Source organism: Gavialis gangeticus, unplaced genomic scaffold, assembly GCF_001723915.1.
Source record: "Gavialis gangeticus isolate Ggan-Ray unplaced genomic scaffold, GavGan_comp1, whole genome shotgun sequence".
Lineage (NCBI taxonomy): Eukaryota > Metazoa > Chordata > Crocodylia > Gavialidae > Gavialis > Gavialis gangeticus.
Genome location: NW_017728992.1, coordinates 110,433,213 through 110,453,578, shown reverse-complemented (window position 1 = coordinate 110,453,578; position 20,366 = coordinate 110,433,213). Strand labels below are relative to the sequence as shown.

Here is a 20,366-nt window from a genome sequence, read left to right as displayed (position 1 = left end):
GACTCTGCTACATTATAAGAGTGCTAATAGAAAGTGCCAATGACTCAAGGTTGGGGGACATTGTCAACAGAGAGAAATATTGGTTTATCATACAGAAAGAATTGGATGACTTTGAGGAATGAAGTAATAGAAATGGGATGAAATTCAACAGGACAATATAAAAGAGAAGTAGAGCTGAGGTAGGAGTGTATACAATTAAGAGATTGACAGGAAGACAGTGTGCCAAGGTGCAGAAAGAATTGCAGTGAGGTTAGGGATGTTGAATAAATGGATGTCAGATAATTAAAAGAAAGGGGAAGTGAGAAATGGTAAAGGAATAGGGCTTTTATAAAGAAGATTCTGGCTTGATGAAGTAGTGACGGTGGAAGAAACTCTCAAAAGTTGGGTGACCTTGTCAGTAAATAGGCACCAGTTTGTTTATATACCTGAAGATATGAGTGCATGGCTTTTGTGTTATCTTTAGTATTTTTTACTGTAAAAGATGGTATTTCCTTTTTTCTTTGTTTGAAATAGCCTTCAAGGACATGAATTATAATGAATAGGAATGGATACATGCAATATAAGAGATGCCACACTGAATCCAACCACAGGTTCATCTCGCCTAGTACCTTGTCTCTCAGTGGCAGACAGCAGATGCTTAGGGGAAGAATATTTAGACAGGGCCAGTCCAGACTGATCCATCTCCTGCCCTTTTCTTCGTACCAGGATTTGGAGGCCTGGCAGTCCTGACTCTGAGGTTGTACCCATAACTTTTCTTTTTAGGGTATCCAAGTTTAAAGCATGGCAGGTCAGTAATGATTTATGGTTGTTATCGCATAAAAACTGTTCAGGGACCACAGTTTATAAAAGAACCTGACTATTTTGTTTTATTCCTCCACCACAAAGGCCACCAGAAGTAAAATCCTTCTTGTCAGTTTAAGCAGAGAGGATTACAAACAGGTGAGAACAAAAACTGAAGAATAATAATTTGACTACAAGAAGTAACAGTATTAAACAAGGGCTGAGGCATCTTTTTAGTAGAGGGAAGAAACTAAATGATCACTTTGGACTCCAGCAGTGCTACTCTGTCACTTTTAATTATAAATGGAGAAAAGATTAAAAAACAGTTTCCTGAAACTCATTAAGACAGTATGTAATACATAATTTTCATAGCCACTGCTCACTCACGCACCACCATTAAATTCAGCTGGATGCCCAATATCTCTGAAAATCAATATCTGAACAAACAAACATTTTGTACATCTACATCTGTGTCTACGAGACGCTGACTGCGTAGTCACTCTTGTGCAGTCATTTAGTACTTGTATAAACAAGTACTAAACAAGTACCAAATGACTGTGCAGTAATTGGAGTTGTGCCTCCAAACAGCTTTTTCGTGATGCTGACTGTGTAGTAGCCCATGACTGCTGCGTAGTAGTGTCGCGCCACACTTCCTGCCACATGATGCTACTGCATAGTAGTGATGGGCTACTGTGCACTCTGTGTCTTATGTAGACACAGCCATTGTGGCACAATTTTGGAGTATAAAAGGAAGCCAAAGATCCAATAAGCAACATGTAATATATCCTGTGGTGGCTAGGGTTACAGTGATAGCCTTTAAAAGATACCAATCAACATCTGAGACCACTATTCTCTCCCAATCCAACAGGTGACAACTGTGGAATATCAGCTTTATAGTAGAACCCATTCTATGAGAATTAAGAAACACATATATTATTCACTAGCATTCTAACAGCTGTTATGATCTATCAAAAATAATCATATATGCAAACCTTTATAAATAGGTTTTTAAAAAAAGAGAATTTGGAACAGTTTCAGGATATTGTACTGCTAGCGAATAGTTATAGATTTAAATATTCAATGAGTATTTCCCTTCAGGGAACATGTTGATAATAAACCTTTTTGAACTCATGATTAGAAAAATTGTATGCATACATTAAGACACACACCACCTTTTCTCCTCAAATGCCTGGGAAACCAGAAGGTACTGGGCATCTGATAAAGCATTAAAGTAAAACAGTTGGGGAAAACACCCCCAAAGCTCCCGGAGTCATTAACATGTGTTCCTTTACATTAGTCAAACAATACAGAATTGCAGAATTGCCAATTCACACTACCATATTAAGAATCTTGATATATTTTGTGTTTTTCTTAACACCCTCTCTCCTGGTGTTATGCAAATACATAGGAATCTCAACTTCCATTTAAAAAAAATAAAAAACCCAACATTTCTAGCTTCCATGGCTACACAACAAAGTTTAAAAACATGACCCAAGTACATTGTAAAGCATTTTCTGTGCTTAAACATACTGAGCAGAGTACACTCAACTAATTAGGTTACTCTCCTAGAAGTTGGGTGGTGTTGAGTAAAATCCCATCAGGCTGAGAAAGAAAATGAACCCAGTTCTACCACATCATGAGCAACTGCCCTTAACTATTGAACTACCAGAGAAAGACAAGTAGACAACACTGGCACTCATACTGGCAGTTTTCTGAATATGGTCTTCTATGTCATTTTGATTACAAAGTCCAGAAACAAAATGTTTCAGCTTGTGTCAGACAGCATCTTTCATGTGATGTGAAATAAGTTTTCAGTTTTTCATTTCAGAAAACAAACAAAGAAACCCTTGAAGTCTTAGTTTGTTTCAATCCAAATATATCCAAATATTTTTTTTTAATTTTAGTTTAGAGGCCAGCCCCCCAAATCAATAATCTGTACAGACCTATCTACAGTCCGGCACCATAGCGTCAATTTTAGGCATAACTTTAATATTATTAGCTTGAGAAGAGTTTGGTTTAATATCAAAATGAGCAACACAGGATATAAGGAAAGGGACTTAAAAATGTGTAAAACAAGTAGGATTATAAATTATTAGAATTCATTCCCAGATGTGAAATTATTCTCATTTACAAGGAAGGGAAATTGTCTGAACTTAAACCAAACTTAAAATGCCAGGCGAGGTCAGAAAAGGACCCAAAGGCATTCATGGAAATTAAGTTGGCTTATTTACATGCCCCTGAGTTGTATTTATTTAAACTCAATGGAAATAAGAGGAAGAGAATGACTGAGATCAGGGGCCAAGAATGGAAATTAGCAAGGTCATCATCACGGTCAGTAGAAGCAGCTCCATTCATTTGTAAACAGTAGTATTATCCTTCACAGGAGACAAAACAAAACATTTCATTCAAAAGAATACTGAAGGGAAAAACAAAACATTGAAACCCCATGGTGCTGAATTTAAAGCCATCAGGGAAATGAACTCCCTATTTGTATGATCTAATCGTGCCCCATATTACAACTAGCAGCATGGCTTTAAATTCAAAGCTTGCAACAGCCAATGGTTTATTCTGATCTAGGGAAATCAGCGGTAATTGCTTTTTCTGCAGCCAATGTCATAGAATAATAGAATAATCTCCCAACATGTTCAGCAAAGTCCATCAAGGCCAGCTGTAGTTTTTCAGGTGTACAGTTCTGTATAACTCAGTAACGTTTAATTGTATAATGGTTTTGATTACGATATGTTGTTATTTTCTGCTACTGCTGTCACCACTGCCCAGAGGGAATGTGTGTGTGAACAGGATATTTTATCTCAGCATGTTCTTCTGTATAAACAAATCAATTTTAAAATTCAACCAAAATCAAATATTAAAATGAAGCCTGTACACAAATATCTGCATTCGAAACACACAAAAGTTATGATGGGGTGGACTGAACCAGGTATTTTGGCACTTCACAAATTACTAGCATACATTTGGGCATTGGTGATTAGTCACTTTCTCTCCCCATTTTAGGGCTGTCTTACTACTCTCTAAGGGTTGGAAAGTTATGGGTAAATGACTGAATACAAGACAACGTACATAGCAAGATTACTTCTGACTTATATTAGAGATAGCACTGAGGCGCCTGGATGAATTTGTGACTTCATTATTGAAAATGTATATTTGTCTTTCCCAAACTAATTTTGAAGCAAGCAATCTGCTTGCTGTTGATTCTAAGTTCTTCCATAGCAGCAACATTCTATGAGAGTTTTCAAATGCTGCTTGAGGCCAGGACATAGCAACCTCACAATACTTGCCTACCCTTTTGCCATCTCTACTTGACTACTATAGAAGGCAGGACAAATCTTATACAGGCATGAACTACTACCTCATTCAGAGGCATGAACTACAGTGTGTGTTGCAAATTGGCTACCCTTGAATCCCATCCAGAAGCACCCGATGGAATTCAGCAGTCCACCTTGTGCATGGGATCAGCCACTGTGATCACGTAACACAGTGGTCAACAACCGGTCGATCTTGATCGACTCGTGGATCCTGGAGCGTCTTGAAATCAATCCTTGGCTGAGGGGGCTGAGCCCCCGCTCCCCACAGACTTACTGGCTGGGTGGGGAGCAGGGGTAGATCTTCGGTTCCTTTTAAATTTCAAAAGTGATCTCTGACCTAAAAAGGTTGCAGACCACTGATGTAACACATATGGCTCAGTTTCTGCACTTGGTTTCTCTTTGCTTGCAGAAGCAGTTCAAATCAATGAAAATAATGTCTGAATGATGTGGACCTCTACATCAGTATACTACTTCCCATCACATAGTCAGGTCACATACACTTGCTTTCAGTGCTTAGGTCTGAATGCTATGGCTAGGTACAGATGTTCAAAAAACCCGAGCCTGAATTGATTCAATCTTTGCAGGTTAGTCTAACCTGCATAGATTGAACTGGCAAGCAAGTGAATAGACATTCACTTTAGATTCTGAAAAAGCAGCCACATGCCTGCTCAAGTCAGAAATTGGGGGGTGCTACAGCAAGTACTTGGCTGGACAAAAACTGAGATGGGGAGGGATGTGGCCAGGTCCTGGCAGGCCTGAGTATAATTGGAGTGGGGTTAAACCCCCACCCTGGTCTTCAGAGACCCCAGCTGGGGTGTGCCTGGAGGGGGAGGAGGGAAGCAGTCCCTGCTAGAGGTCCCCAGCCCACCCATGCCTGCTCATTTGCTTGCTGCCCCAGCCACAGGAGTGGGAGCATGGCCAGATTCTGGTAGCCTGAGGCAAAGGTGGAGTTTAATTCCCCCATTGCAGGGGATGGGGGCGGGGTGGGCACCAATAGGCTCTGCTCATGCACTCGGAGCTGTGGTGGCCAGACGCTGGTAGCTTGAGGGGAAGGGGGAAATGGTGTGGGACAGGGGTTGGGGGCAGTTGGGGCTAATCATGGAGCCTGACTCACTGCTACCTCTCACTGCAGCAGTGCAACCCAGGCTGGGGTGGCCTGAGGGGTGGGGGTGAGTGCCCACTGCCTCCCACCTCCAACCCCATGTGGGGGTTGTGGTTTGCAGGTGGACTGCAGCTGGAGTGTTGCTCCTGCCCCACTCCCCGTCTCAGTGGCGGCAGAGTGAACCATCGTGGCAACTGGGGGTGAGGCACCTGTCATCTGCTGCCTTTTCACAGCAGCTCAGGGCAGGCTGTCATGGACAAGGGGCATTGGAAGCAGCGGGGGGGAAGCCTGGTCCGGCCTGGCCCAGTGTCCCAAGGGCATAGGTAGCAACTGGCCCATGGATAGCAACTGGCCCCAGGTACCTGGTGCTGCTGTGAGCAGGCGGTGGGTGACAGGAGTCTCTCCTCTGCCCGTTGAGATGGTATGCTCTGCCACCGCCCCTGGGAGAGGGAGGGGGCAGGGAGCCACACTCCAGTTGCAGTCTGCCTGCAAACTGTGACCCCTGTGCAGGGCTGGAGGCAGCAGGTTCTTCCCTCTGGGGCCACCCCAGTTCAGGCCTCACTGCTGCAATGGGAGGCAGCAGTGAGTTGGGCTCTGTGCTTAGCCCCAGCTCCCTCTCACTTCTCTTCTGCACCTGCAGCCAGGTCACATCTCCCCTCCCACACCTCCTCCCCATGGCCTCGGCATTGCCTGCTTGCTGCTCCTCTGAGGGACTCAGCGCAGGCACTGTGGTGTGGGAGCTGCCTGAGGGGATCTTCAGCATGGGATGGAGCCAGCTGCAGTCTGCAATGGGGGTATTAACCCCACCTCACTTCCCCTCAGGCTACTGGCGTCTGGCTGCCATGGCCCCAGGTACACAAGCAGAGCCTATCAGTGCCCATGCCCCCCTGCAATGGGGTGATTAACTCCCCGCTTCCCCTCAGGCTACCAACAGCTGGCCATGCTCCTGTTCCTGCTCCTGCCACTGGAGCTGCAAAGAGGGTTGGAGGACTAGGGATGCCTAGCAAGGGCTTCTGCCCCCCTGCCAGGCAGACCCAGCTGCACTGCAGAACAGGATTTTGCACCCCCAATCCCTTCTCAGACCGCTGGAGCAGTGACAATGCTCCAGCTGGTGGGGGGCAGGAGGCAACCCTGTTTGGCTGAAACAGACAGCCCAGCCCATGCAGAGCATGCTGCAGAGCATGCTGGGATGCTGGGGAACTGTGATTTAACTTAAACCAGGAAGCGGTCTGGGACAGAAGTTCCATAAACTGGTTTGATCTCAATCAGTGAAGTCTGATACTACATTCAACCAAGTTAATCTCAAACTGGTTTTGGCCACTTTGAAACTGGTTTATGTGCACTGAACTTCTGTTCTAAGTTTAAACCAGCTTCTGATCACTTCCAACAGGTTTATGTGTAACTTCTGTCCCTAGCCTATACAACCAGCAGTACAGACTTCTTAGTTTAGAGCCCCCTTTCCTGCCATTTGTTATTTATTTGCCATAAAATCCTATCAAAGCCAAGTCTTAAGGTCTTCAGGACATGTTACATGACATTTCTTAGTGTTCTATGGTTTCCGATCTTTGATTTTGAAGAAGACATATCTACTTTCTGTATTAATTTGCATAACTCCCAGAGGATATACATATTGGGATGCAATGCAGCTATGTTAATATTTTCCAGTTCACTAAATTCTAAAAGTTTCTGTTGGATATTTGCAGCAAGATCAAGTTCCAGCTGCTTCTTCAGAAGCTATTCGCAGGTTTTATATAGTATACCTTTCGGTGGACACAAAAATAAACTGCTTCTGCAATAATTCCAGATGCTGAAGAGCATACCTTACATCATTCAGACTGAATAGAATAGAATCAGATTGCTTTTCAAATCTATATAAATAATACTTAGCACCTTCATCTTGATCCATCCGAGTCTGTAACTGGCCAAACCAGAACTGCTGTGCAGTTTCAGTTCTTTCGTCTTCTATTCCTAAGACCATGAAACTTTTCAAGAGGATAATCTCTGTGGATTCTGGTACCACTAGAGTCAGTATAATAGTTAGTATTGCAATGTTAAACTGCATAAATCTTCTATTGGAAGCTCCACCATGACAGGCAGGTTATTAGCCACTTTGTGAGCTCTAGCAATGAGTCTGTCGCTTAGTGAGAGACACCTTAGCCCAGGGCCTGTAGCCCCAACACATCCACACGTTCATTAATGTGCAGTAGTTATTGCACATTTAACTCAGTACTTACTTAATGAAGTACTAACTAAGTGTGCAGTAACTTACGTTACTGCACAGTAGAGCCAGTGCACAATTTTTTTGTGACTCTTAATGTGCAGTAGCCTAAAAACACTTCACAGTAGTGTATCAGCACAGTTTTTGACTGGCTTGCTAATGTGCAGTATTATTAGGTTACTACACAGTCAGCATCTTGTGTAGTCGCACCCCCTATCCATGAGCTCCTCAGCCTACCTACTACCTCTACAGGAACTATGCAAAATGGTATGCAAATGTAGCTATCAACTTATGCTTTTTTCTAAGGTATGTTAGCTATCTTGGCCCATAAGTATTTGGGATACCTACAAATGTGGTGTCTCTTTTAATCAATGACATTATTTACAGCAGAAAGAAAGCAGCAGGAAAACAATCTTAGTGTTGTTCAACATTAACATAATGGATCCCAGAGCACTGCAAGCTTCCTGCATGAGTAAACCTGTGTTCCTCATCTTGGATTAGCTCATAAGTCACTAATGCCCAAATCTGGCAAGTAAAGAAATACCTTGTTAACTTGACTACAGCAAGCCTTTTACAGCAAGGGTTTTGTTATTCATTAATATTGATTGATTGATTAGTAATATTGATATAAAAAGGGTGGCTTGGAAGAAGTTTAAACATGCAAGAGATTTCCTGAATTAACTCAACATTGCACATTTTTCAAGTTTCTCTACTTATCTTTTCCAAGTTTATCTATGGAATTTCTCGCTCCCATTTGAAGAATGAGACTAGACTGGATTCCCTCTCAGCATGATTAACAAAGAATGGCAATGACTGGTATTGACTCTTTCCCTTCACCTGACCTTAAGCTGGCCCTAGGCTTAAGTGGTTGGAGAGCTCTTTAAAAAGAAAGGTTTCTACATGGCAATAGTTTCCCCAAATTGCATAGCCTTACCATGAAGTTCTGCACTTGTGATTTTGGGGATATTTACTAAATATCACTGATGTTATTTTCCTTTGTCCAGATTGACTGTAACCTAATTTTACTCATTTGCAGAGGTGTAGTGAGTTCAATGAGCACCCCAGGCAACAGTGGGGCAGGCCAACTACTGTAGATCAGGAGAGTTGGGGTTAGGGGAAGGGAACTCTTACCTGGCTAGGCTCTCTGAATACTGAAGGCAGCTGTTGTTGCAGCACTGGTGCAACAGCAGCATCCCCATGGCACAAGCTCTCTGGGAGCTGCCCTGGTGCCCCATTCACTCCCCACCATCCCAAATACATACATATTGGGTACAGGGCTGTGCCTACTTTGGCAAAGGTTCCCAAGGGGAGAGGCACTATTCCACTCACCCCACTTGCCCCCCAGATACACTGCTGGGTGCAGGGTTGTGCTGCCCAGCTCCTATGGCCAGACAACACAGAGCTGCCCCTGCAATAGCAAAGACTTCTGGGGTGATTCTGGCACCCCTTCATAGTCAGTGCCCTGGGCTAGTGCCCTGCTTACTTCCCCTACTTATGCTAGTTCATTTGAACCATAGTATTATGCCTTGAAAAAGTAAATTAGCAATTCCATTCCCCTCCTCATTCTCAACTCTTATAACTGCTGGGCAGCAGTAAAAGAAAGAACTAGCTGTAGGAAGAGATGACTTGGTACAACAGGGTTTTCTTCCACCTGGTACCACCCATTAGGCAGTATCCACTTCACCAGTGCAAACTTCTGTCTCCTCTGCTGTTTTCAGCAAAGCGTTCTTTTGCATTGGCAGAGAAAAGAATTCGGAAAGGAACAAGCAGAGATGAACATATGTGTGTGGGGATGTGTATGTGTGTGCATGCATGCGCACGCATCAACCAAAGCTGAAACAAACATGCCATTGTTCATTATACAGTGTACCAGCCTGTTAAATGATATCCTGGTACTATCACATGTTACTATATGCTAATGAGTACCTTTATGGGGAAGCTTTGGCATGAATAAAACCTCTATTTTTAGAGCATGGACTTCTCTGGCATTCAAACCACTTTTCTGCTTCCATCCTCAGACACTCTGAACCTGCAGCTGAGAGCAGATCCCTGCAATTTACTAAGCTGGGTCTTTTAAAAGGCTCTCTTAAATATACTCTTTCTCAAATTATTTTTTTTCTACAGCAAGCCTTGTCTGGTCTGAGAGAGAGGAGCTGGTTGTGGGCAGGGCTGATGAGCTTAAAAAAGAACACAGACAGTTTGAGTAGCAAGGGGAGATACAAACTAAGAGTAGAGTTTTCTTCAAGTCTTTTCTTATCTACTCTTAAATTAAGTTCAGATATAGCAGAACTATTTTTACCCATTTTACTTTTTTCTCCTGAACGTACTATGGTATAATACATAATGGCAATGTCAGTGAAAAAAGAGCATTACTGCCATTAGCAAGATGTCTGTATTATTAACCACTTCAAGGACAACACTTGGTATGATACTACAGTGTCTAGATAAAACCTTCACTGCAGATGGCCATTATTCAGAGTTTAAAAATATACTGAAGAAATGAATTAACTTGAACCAGCTCTTTCCTTACCAATCACAGTATAGCACTTAGGAAAACAAAATTTTAACAGGAAGAGAGTAGGCAAGCTATTCAATAATGGAAAACATGTATGCCAGTTTAGCCATTTCAGGACAACAACAGTGATGCTAATGGTGAGATTTCTGTTTAAATCTCTGTATCTAAAAGGAGGCAAACAGGTGAGTCTTGGTAAAAAACATGCATAAAGATACAGGTGACTGAAAAATAAAGAATGGCTCTGTTCTTTTACATTTAGAAAACACACTCTTGTGAAAATAATATACATACAGACTGTAGCTAGACCAGGCCCTGAGAGAAGCCAAATGAATCCTGACCCACTCTGGCATCTCAGGATATCCTCAACTGCTTTCCTGCCATGTCTCGATGTAATCTTTATTTTACTTTGGAAGGCTGCCCCCGGAGTCCTGGAGGGAGCCTAATAGCACTGCAATGAACCTAGCTTAACTCGCTTAGCCAGAAACCCCTTGCCATGCCTGTGCTAATGGACCCCAAGTCTGCTAAGTAAAAACCACTTGGTACCTTGTTGACACTAACTGTGAACTACTGGCATTGCTCAGGCCCTACTGTCCTTGCATGTGCTCTGTTAGCACTATTCACTACTCACGGCCCTTCTGGACCTGAGTGTGGCCTACAGCCTCAAGCACAGTCACATCCATGGTACTCCTTACAGCTGACTTCAGCCATGCTTTGATCACCTGGGCCACTGGCCCTGTCCAAGCTTCAGCTTACTGGGTGCTCTTGCCTTTATGGGGTTCAGCCCACCCAGGTCCCTAGCCCATTCAAGGCTGCTCCCACCTGTGAAATTCCTGGTCACCTGTTTGCTTCAGCTAGTACCTACTCACTGGGCTCCACCTCTATCTTGTCATCAGCCATCAGACCCCCTAGTCCTCTCAGGGCTCTCCCTTGGCTTCCATTCCAATACATTGCTGGGACACTTCTGTGACTGCCTCCTCCCCTTTATGCCACCCCAATGCGATGCCGCAGATGGCAAAGCAAATAAAATTCTGGCTTGCATCTACCGATGCATCTCAAGCAACACCCAAGAAGTCATCCTCCCACTTTACTTGGCCTTGGTGAGGCTGCAGCTGTAGTACGGCATCCAATTCTGGGCTGCACACTTTAGAAAGGATGTGGGAAGCTTGAAAGAGTCCAGAGGAGAGCCACGTGCATGATCAGAGGTCATGAGAACAGGCCTTATGAGAAGAGGCTGAGAGGTATGCGACTCTTCAGCCTGGAGAAGAGAAGGCTCATTGATGGCAGCCTGCAAGTGTATAAGGGGTGTACATCAGGATCTGGGAGACCATCTGTTCACCAGGGCACCTTGGTGACAAGGAAGACAAGGTCTACCAGTCACAAACTGCTGGAAGACCATTTTAGATTGGACACAAGGAAAAATTTCTTTACCATCTGTGTCTCCAGAGTTTGGAATAGACTCCCCCCCAGAAGTGGTCCAAGCACCTGCTCTGGATATGTTTAAGAAATGCTTGGATGCTTACCTTGCTGGGGTCATATGACCCCAGCTGACTTTCCACCCTTTGGGCAGGAGGCTGGACCCGGTGATCTTGCAAGATCCCTTCTAGCCCTAAAATTTATGAAATCTATGAAACCTTGCAGTGAAACCAAAACAAAACATAAACCAACTAGTCTCTAACACAACCCTTAAACCCCTACCCTTGGGTCTCTCTGCAGAACCCTCATCCCCACTCTGGTTCCCTTGCAGTCTTCAGGGTATCTTTCCAGGCCAACAGCTTCCTTTCTCTAACAGTTTGCGCTTACAGGAACTCCTCTCTTCAGAGGTCTGGGCCAGACTGAGTTCTGATCATCTACCCCTGGACTTTAAACCTCTTCCAGTCACCTGCTTCTGGTCCTCAGAAACTAGCATAGTTGTTTCTACTCCATAGATTAACAAGCTCACCTCTGCTGTTGTCTATCTGTTCTATAGGCTCCACTTCACTGCTCTGCTGGGGTTTTGCCTGAAGCCTGTTGTAGGGCAGCTTGCTCCCAATTAGTTATCCATAACCTTGTAGCTCCAGTCTTCAGACTCCTTTAGCTGATTACTTTCTAGCAGCTGCCCTACTTCCTACTGCCCTTGGTTCCTAATTCAGCTGCCTACAATAAATTGCAGCCCCATACTGCTATCCTTTCACTCTAATAGTAACAGGTACTCTTGTTTTCTATAAGACAGATGTAAGGGTACCTGTGCTAGTATATTCCAGCACAGGAAAGATAAATGGAAGAAGAGATTAAATGAAGGAGTTCCTCGAATTCATTGAGTTCCTCCAGTCCTCACTTAGTTGCTATTGATTTTGGTTATAGAAAATTGTTTTAATGTTTTAATGTAGCGTTTTTAAAACTCAAGATACCCCAAAGCAGAAATAAGTTAATAACCATGCAGGCAAATTAAAAATAAGTCAGTATATGCTCAACCTTAGTTCACATACAGCCTCAACAAGTAGAGCCTTGTTGGACCTTCTTGACTTCAGCAGGGTTTGGTGAACTGAAGCGGTAAAGAGAATACAGGCTAAGACACAAGGTTTATCATTTTTCACGAAGAACTCTCTATATAAAGGGGACTCCATTTTCAAGAATAAACAAGTAAATGAGATTTCCACATCTAGTATGCCAATGTCTATTTCACATGTGAAGTGAGCTTCCAATTGTGGGATTTGGTTGTCTTGATCAAGTACCCACGTTTTAAAATTGTGGGAGAGGTGAAGAGTCACAACTTAAGTTAGAGGTCAGAATTTCACCTGCAGCAGAATTCACATAATAGTAAAATAAACATTGATCTCTATTTTTCTGTTGTTATTGTTTTGATCTACTTAGCATTTTGATCTTGATGTCACATATGAAATTACAACAGGGAAATGACTGACTTTACTTTGGAGAAAAATTACTGCACCTAGGTCTCTCAAATGGAGCTTACTAGAACTGTATTTAATACTCATAGAGGGGGATTGAAATCAGCATTGTATATTTAGATAATACTAGTAGCTACAGTGCAGATATTCTTCACTTTGTTTTAACCATGTGCCTTGGCTTTGATCTGGAAGAGCCATCCCTTCCCTCACACAATTTGAATGCTAGGCTGTGGACACATGAATGTTTACTACAAAATAAAAAGTAAAGCAGACACATGTACATAGCTGTACTATGCAGGAAAGCACTTCAATCCAAGGTCAAGTTACTCGTTAAAAAGTGTGGTAACTTTATTTTGTGGAACATATCAAGCATTCACTTCCCTAAGTAGACTGCCAATGAGGACACCAATAATGATAGGGTGTATAATATGAATACCTTGCATAAGATTGAGACCAGCAACTCATTTTACACAGGCTACTGAACAGTAGTCAGAGCCCATGGACTATTTATTACTGTATGACTAGCTTCAGTCAAATCAGTGACGAAAGGGTGCAAGATTCCCTGGTATACTATTACCATTATTTATATATATTTTCACAAACCTGGTACATATTTCATAGATGTTAAGAATGAATCTATTACCCATGTTTTCAGCCATCTATTCTCCCCTATAGATAACTGTAGTTTTCATCTGATGTGTACACATTTATCCTAGCAATTAGTGTTATGAAGACTTTGCTGTAATTGTCAGCTGAATTAGATTTTTATGTCATCACCCAAGAGTAGCCTATACAGTTGCCATGGAAATTAAGTGAAAATTTCATCTTTTTTGCCAGGAGACTATCTATGGTTTTGAAAAGGTAGAGTGCAGATGGTGTGGGACACCTCACTGCAGCAGGAGAGTTAACCTCTGTAAGCAGTGGAAAGAGTGCACTATACACCAGGGCTTGGCAACCTTTTACGTAAGGTAGACCACTGCTTGCAACCCAACTGCCAAGACCGTAGATTTTCTATTGCCAACTCAATTGTCCTGGCTCTGTGTAGAGCAGGGGCAGGCAATTCTTTTGGGCAGAGGGCCACTTACCCAGTTTTGGCAGGCTGTCAAGGGCTGCCTGGGTAGCCCCGCCCCTTGACAGGTACCCCACCCCTTGACAGGTGCCCCGCCCCCTGGTCACCATCTTGGGATCAATGTCCCAGGGCCAGCACTGGTGGGGCCCAGAGCAGGGCACAGGCCGGCAAGGGTCTGTGGAGCCAGGCTGGCCTGCACCAGCAGGGAGTGTGGAGCTGGCCCAGCTCCATAGAGCCCCTGCCGGCTGGGACCCCCCACTCCTACCACCCTGCTCTGGGCCCCACCGGGACTGGCCCTGGGACACTGGTGTGGGCCCTGTGCTCCCGCTGGCTCCCCAGCCACTCATTCCCAGTGCCCCCCAGCCCCGCAGTATAGGTGGGGGGCAGCGCTGAGCCCTGACCCCCTGCTTGCCAGCAGGGAAGCTGGTGCTGAGCATGGGGAAAAGTGGCCCCTCGCTTGCTGCATGGCCGGCGCTCCCTGCTGCAGGCGCTCACAGCCCACGCAGGGCTGTCTGGAGCAGGCACAGGCAGCTTCATGCAGGCTGCAGGTGGCTGCAGCGTGGGGCACTGGCCATGGGGCAGGCGAGGGGCCACTTTTCCCCATGCTCAGCACCAGCTTGTAACCCCTCCTCCCCCACTGCCAGCCTGGCAGTGAGGCTGGGTTACAAGCTGGTGCTGAGAGCAGGGTGGGAGGGAGAAAGCAGCCCCTCCCCACCCCATGCCTGGCGCCCCACGCTGCAGCCGCTCACGGCTGGCCTGGGGCTGCCTGTGCCTGCTCCAGACAGCTCCGCATGGGCTGCAAGCACCTGCAGCAGGGAGCACTGGCCATGGGGCGGGTGAGGGGCCACTTTTCTCTGTGCAGGGAAGGAGCCCAGGGAAAAGCTGAGTGTGGGGGAAAGCGGCCCCTCCCCCACCCGGTACCCCATGCTGCAGGAGCTTGCAGCCCGCATGGGACTGTCTGGAGCGGGCACAAGCAGCCCCACATGGGCTGCAAGCAGCTGCAGCGTGGGCCACCAGGCGTGGGTGGGGAGGGCCACTTCCCCCCCTCCTGCGCTCCTTCCCTGCCCAGGGTTCCCCGCCCCCACACACTTATCTGAGCTTCCCGTGCCAGGGCAGCCATGTGCTCCCAGCCTAGAAAACCCGGCTGGGGCTTCCAGCTGGGGGGGCAGGGCCGGGTGGGCCCCACTGTTGTGGGAGCCCATCAGGTTTCCCCTGGGTCCTACTGCCGTTGCTTCCTGTAATTTTTGACAGGAACCAAGGGCAGAGAAATATTAATTTTCCACATTTTTTTAGGGGCCCCGCGGGCTGAATAGAATGGCCTTGTGGGCCAAATCTGGCCTGCAGGCCATATTTTGCCCATCCCTGGTGTAGAGGCCCACTCTCTCATCCCCCTAATGCAGCCTCTGCTGAAAAACACGCTTCCAAAAACTGTGGCGAGGAACAATTTGGAGCAGTTAATCTGGCAGGAATAGTAAGCAGAGGCTGCATTAGGGGAGGCAAGAGGGCAGTACTTCTCACAAAACCAGGATAGCTGGAGTAGCAGTGCGGGATTGGCATATTATTAGTAAAACATGGAACACATTGGACAGGAAGGACAGCAGCAGGGGACTGGCATGCAGTTACTAAAAGGCCAGATTAGACTTTCATGGGCTGGATCCAGTCTCTTCATGGGCCATATCCAACACACGGAACCTAAGCTGCAAACCCCTGCATTACACACTTGAAGCAGGGGGGTGACCGCACCTCCCGCATCCCCCCTTGTCTTTATCACACACTTGAAAGATAAAAGAAAGGAATGTGATCATATCAATACCTTCTGAATGGAAGACAGATATTGCTGAAGTAATTTGCCTCCAACAGCCTATTTGTGACATGGGACAAATCCTACTGCCCTTACTCAGGGTAAACACACATTAACATGGGAACTTGGTAGGTTTATGGTTAGTGCCCTGCTGACTGTTCTCAACATTCATTTCCTTTTAAAAACCTTCCAGCCTGGTTTTTCTCTAATAGTACTACACCACAAGCAGCAGATTTTCTGCAGTACCAATACTAAGAACCTCAAAACAAATGACCCATCTGCTGAGCCACAGGGGTTGCATCTACAAAGGACTCTTTTTAAGGGTCCCATCAAGGAGCTCCACTCGTGGTAGGACTAGTATAGACAGGCTGCCAGCCTAGCTATGACATAATACTAATGATGGTAATTGATGTTACCAGCTAACATACATACTTACAGTTGCATTTCTTTTGTACAAATCTAAGTTTGCATGCTGTTCTGTAGGTAGATAAACGAATGCGATCCAGATCTTGAGCCCCTAGTGGAAGAGAATTATACATATGGTATAACACTGGCACAGACCAAATCTCTACAATAAAATGAACCATGTTTATACTTCTTCCTTATTGACGATATACACACTGAACAAAGAAGATAGTAATATTAATGAGCATTTTCAAAGCTGTTTAGTTTGTTTTGGAGTTGTTGGGTCCAGATTCACAGTGCTAAGTCTTTTATGAAGGAAAGCATTGAATATTCAGTCCACTGTGTATCACTTTGGACAACAGTCTAGTCCAGCTGCAGACTAAAAGGCAAACTGGCCTGACTCCAATACCAGGGAAAATCTCCATCTAATTTTAATATTTAACAATGAACAAAAAATAAATAAATATTCAGAACTAACCTGTATGTTCAGAATAAGGTACTTCCAGAAGACCAAATTAGAAAACAAATTACAACTGCTGAACTAAAAATGTCTAGATGACAAACTTCAGATCAGACGCACACACAGGCCCCCCTCTACACGTTAAAGTATCATACAATTAACTGGTTAATTGTGCAAGTATCTTGAGACCAGCTACACACACAAAGTTACTTATCACGCCATAAAAAGCTCCAACCAGCTCCAAGTTAGACCTCAAAAATGTGTGCTAACTTCATAGCTGGTTGCTATTGAGCTTTGATTTGCACGTGTAGCAGGGTTTCCCCTGTGGCTGGGAACTAGGGCTGTGCGAAACAGCATTGCTTTGTTTTGACTTCTGTTTTGCTGTTTTGAAGGGACAGTGTTTCATTTTGTCGTTTTGCTTTGTTTTGAAGCAGGGTCTCATTTCATTTAATTGAAACTGTTTTGCTGTTTTGACGTTTCGCTCATAGGCTATAATGGGGGATCATGAAAATGCCTATAACTTTGTCATTTCTTGCCTGATTCAGATGAAAATTGCAGGGATGGTAGTCCCTTCTGAGGGTCGGATGCCTGCCAAGTTTCAAGGAGACAGGGGTTTCTGGGAAACTGCACCTCAAGGTGCTGACAAGCAAAACTTGTGTCACTTGCCAGCAGCGGCAGCCTCCTGTCATCCCAAGTGCAGATCTGGGAGCCTGCACTCCTGGAAGGGATATAGGCTGTGCTGGACTCCTCCTGGGGGTGCAGGCCCCTGGATCTGCACTCAGGATGACAGGAGGCTGCTGCCTGGGACTGGTACTGGGCGCAGCCTGCACCCAGCTCTGGGAAGACTGGCGCTGCCACTGGCCCCAGGCAGCAGCGGCAGCCTCCTGTCATCCTGCACACAGAATTGGGGGCCTGCACCCCTGGGAGCAGTCCAGCAGCACTGGGAGGGTAGGTTGAGCTCCGTGGGGCTGGCAGAGCTGCTTGGAGCACAGTCCTGGCTCTCCCAACCTCCCTAAGCCAGGATGCACTCTGAGCAACTCCGCCAGCCCCATGGAGCTCAGCCTGGGACACTGCCCACTATGATGTTTTGTTTAAGTTTTTCTTCGACTGGCTAAACTGTATTCATTACTGTGATTATTCTTTTCTCTTTGTTTTGCAGTTCAAGTCTGTGTACTGTAAATCTTCTACACTATTTTGCAACTTGCAATAATATTAGGTATATGAGTGGAATTTACAAATGAGGCAAGCAGGAAACCTCTTTGACTTTGTATTGATTTAAGACCATACATAGCATTTAAAATAAAGTTTTTAGTATTATTTCATAATGAGATTTAGTTATGTGATCGTTATGCAGTTACTTTATATTGCTCACTGTAAGTCTCCAGTTAAAGATAAATGGCAAATATTACTCATCTTCACTTCAGTCCCTGTCAAATACCTATTCAATGCGAGTGAAAACTGGGTCATCAAAGTTGAAGCATTTCTTTATTTCAAGGCAAGCAGTCATAAGAAAGCACTGACAGTGAACCCAAAAGTCAGTTAAAACTCCCTGAGAGTGACTTGGGTTTTTTATATGATGCATCAATTAACTGCATAAAAATTATCGTACATTTTGAACACTTTTAGCATTATCTTTATACATTGTACAAGGGTTGAAATTATCATACAAATACGATAATTATCACACACCTAGCAATGTTGCTCTTAGCCCCAGTGGCCTCTGGGTGCTGGCAGCACACCTCCCAGTGCCAGGACCAAGCTGGGTCCCAGCAACCATGGGGCATGGCTGCAATCCCCCAGCCCTGGAGGTGTATGGAGCCCCTAGGGCTGGGAGTTCACAGCAGCTGTGTCTCCCAGGCTCCCCCTGCATTGGTAGTAAGATGCGATTGGATCTAATGTGCAATCCCACAATCACACCTCCTGCTATGCATGTATGACATGGCAGGAGGTGCAATTATGTGGATCATGCATTAGATCCTATTGTGCCTTTATCTGCATGTGTAGAGGGGCTGTCATGCACACACTGCCAAGAATGAGCTAAGGTCCACTCAGTGCAGTGGGAGGCTGAAGCACTTAGATCCCTGATGCATATACAGATTGGCCCTGGCTGCTATAACTTTCAACTCTGGCAGAGTTCCCAAAGCAAATGTCTGCACGATGAGCATAGGTAGAAACAGCAGAGCTCTGCTGCTGCCTTTGCCTGCCCATGACATTTCATCTATGCCAGGGCTGGGAAGAGACATTACTCAGAAGCCAGGTATATTGATTTTACTTCAGCTGATAGCTTCACCCATGCCACCAAAACACCAGCAAATGAGGGAGAGAATCTGGTCTGGATCCTTAACTACTACATTGCCATTCATTATTTATAATGCATTTTAAATAGCTGAAAGGTAGATGAATAGATTTTGCTTATTCCATAATACAGGGGTATCAAACTTATGGTCCACAAAGCCCCTGAATCCAGCCCCTGTGGCTGTCCATTGACCCACACGCTGCACCGGACTGGCCCTGTGGCATATGCAGCACTAGCTGGGCCTAGTATGAGGCTGTGTTGCCTGCAATGCTCACTGGTGCCCGGTCCTGGGCTGCACCACCCAGAGAGGGTGCATGCACAGGACCAGAATTCTCAAATATCTGTCTTTTTCAATGCAATTTCACCTATATAACATTAGACTGTAAATGGAATAGAGTACAATGAAATATGGTCCAGTCCTGTATTTTAACTGCACTTTCCAAATCCTTTCTTTGAGAAGTCTCTAGACATTAATAGGGTCATGTGATTTGCAGTTGTATGTATGGATGTGTGTTAGCATTATTCTCCCATTCTTTGTTGGGCAATCTGGCACTTGTTGGACCTAAACACTTCAAACTTTCCTGGATCTGAGACAAGAAGAATGAGATTTTGATTTCTTCCCAGCCTCTGCTCCATTCCTGACTAGGTTCGTCCATGCCATCATCCCAGGGTTCTCTGCTAGTTCCCTTTGCCAGTTGGCTGTCTTAATACCATCTGTTACTGGCAGAAGTTACCCTCAACTAAGCATCAGGCTCTGAAAGTTTTTGATATTGCTCAAGACATGCTTTGCTGTTAAATTACTAGGTTTTTCTTTTCTCTGTTAGGATCTTACTGACAGCATTTGGAAAAACTTAGGTATATTTTTTGTAACACTAAGTCTTCTTTTTATTAGTCAGAATCACCATGTACTCTTTTTCCATACACAGCAGGAAAAGCCTGTAGCTTTTAGTATCTGCTTCTGTCACTTTAGCCCCTTTACAAGATATAAAGAAGTTAAAGGATCTTACCCAATATGCGTTTTGTAGGGAGTGGTATTAAGTGGTGCTGAGGGAACGTATATTTAAAAAATATTGCCATTTCTGCTGTTAGGACACACTGTGATTTTTATTATTTTGGGGAAAGACTTTCTGGACAAATGGAGTAGAAAATGCAAGAAATTTATTGGCCTTGCTTCTGTTTCATATATAATTAGTTTTCTCATTCTTCAAATTCCACACAGTCTGAAATTTGGTTTCCAAATAAAGACCTTGCTTCCACAGAGGTTGTGCAAAAACAAATAGTAAGGAGCATGTGTGTGCACATGTGAATATGGCAAATCAAATATCAAGTTTCTAAGTTATCTAAATCAAAGGTGTCAAACTCATTTGGCCCCACAGGCCAGATGAGTGGACTGGGACCAGTCCAGTCACCGGATCAGTGCATCCAGTGTATGCAGCACCTGCCCGGGCAGGTCCAGGACACTGGCCTGAGTGAGCACTGGCAGGTAGCACAGCCTGGGAGGCTGGCCTGGGT

At 44.7% G+C, this 20,366-nt stretch overlaps 1 protein-coding gene across 8 annotated transcripts in view; it reads right to left on the bottom strand.

Moving 5' to 3' along the window:
* Nucleotides 1–20,366, bottom strand: part of DTNA (dystrobrevin alpha) — a 416,444-nt gene that overhangs the window by 166,772 nt on the left and 229,306 nt on the right. For all 8 annotated transcript variants that reach the window (XM_019526848.1, XM_019526842.1, XM_019526857.1 and 5 more), the window contains exon 3: nt 16,130–16,210. In XM_019526848.1, the coding sequence (XP_019382393.1) occupies nt 16,130–16,210 (81 nt within the window). The remainder of the gene's footprint in view (nt 1–16,129; nt 16,211–20,366) is intronic.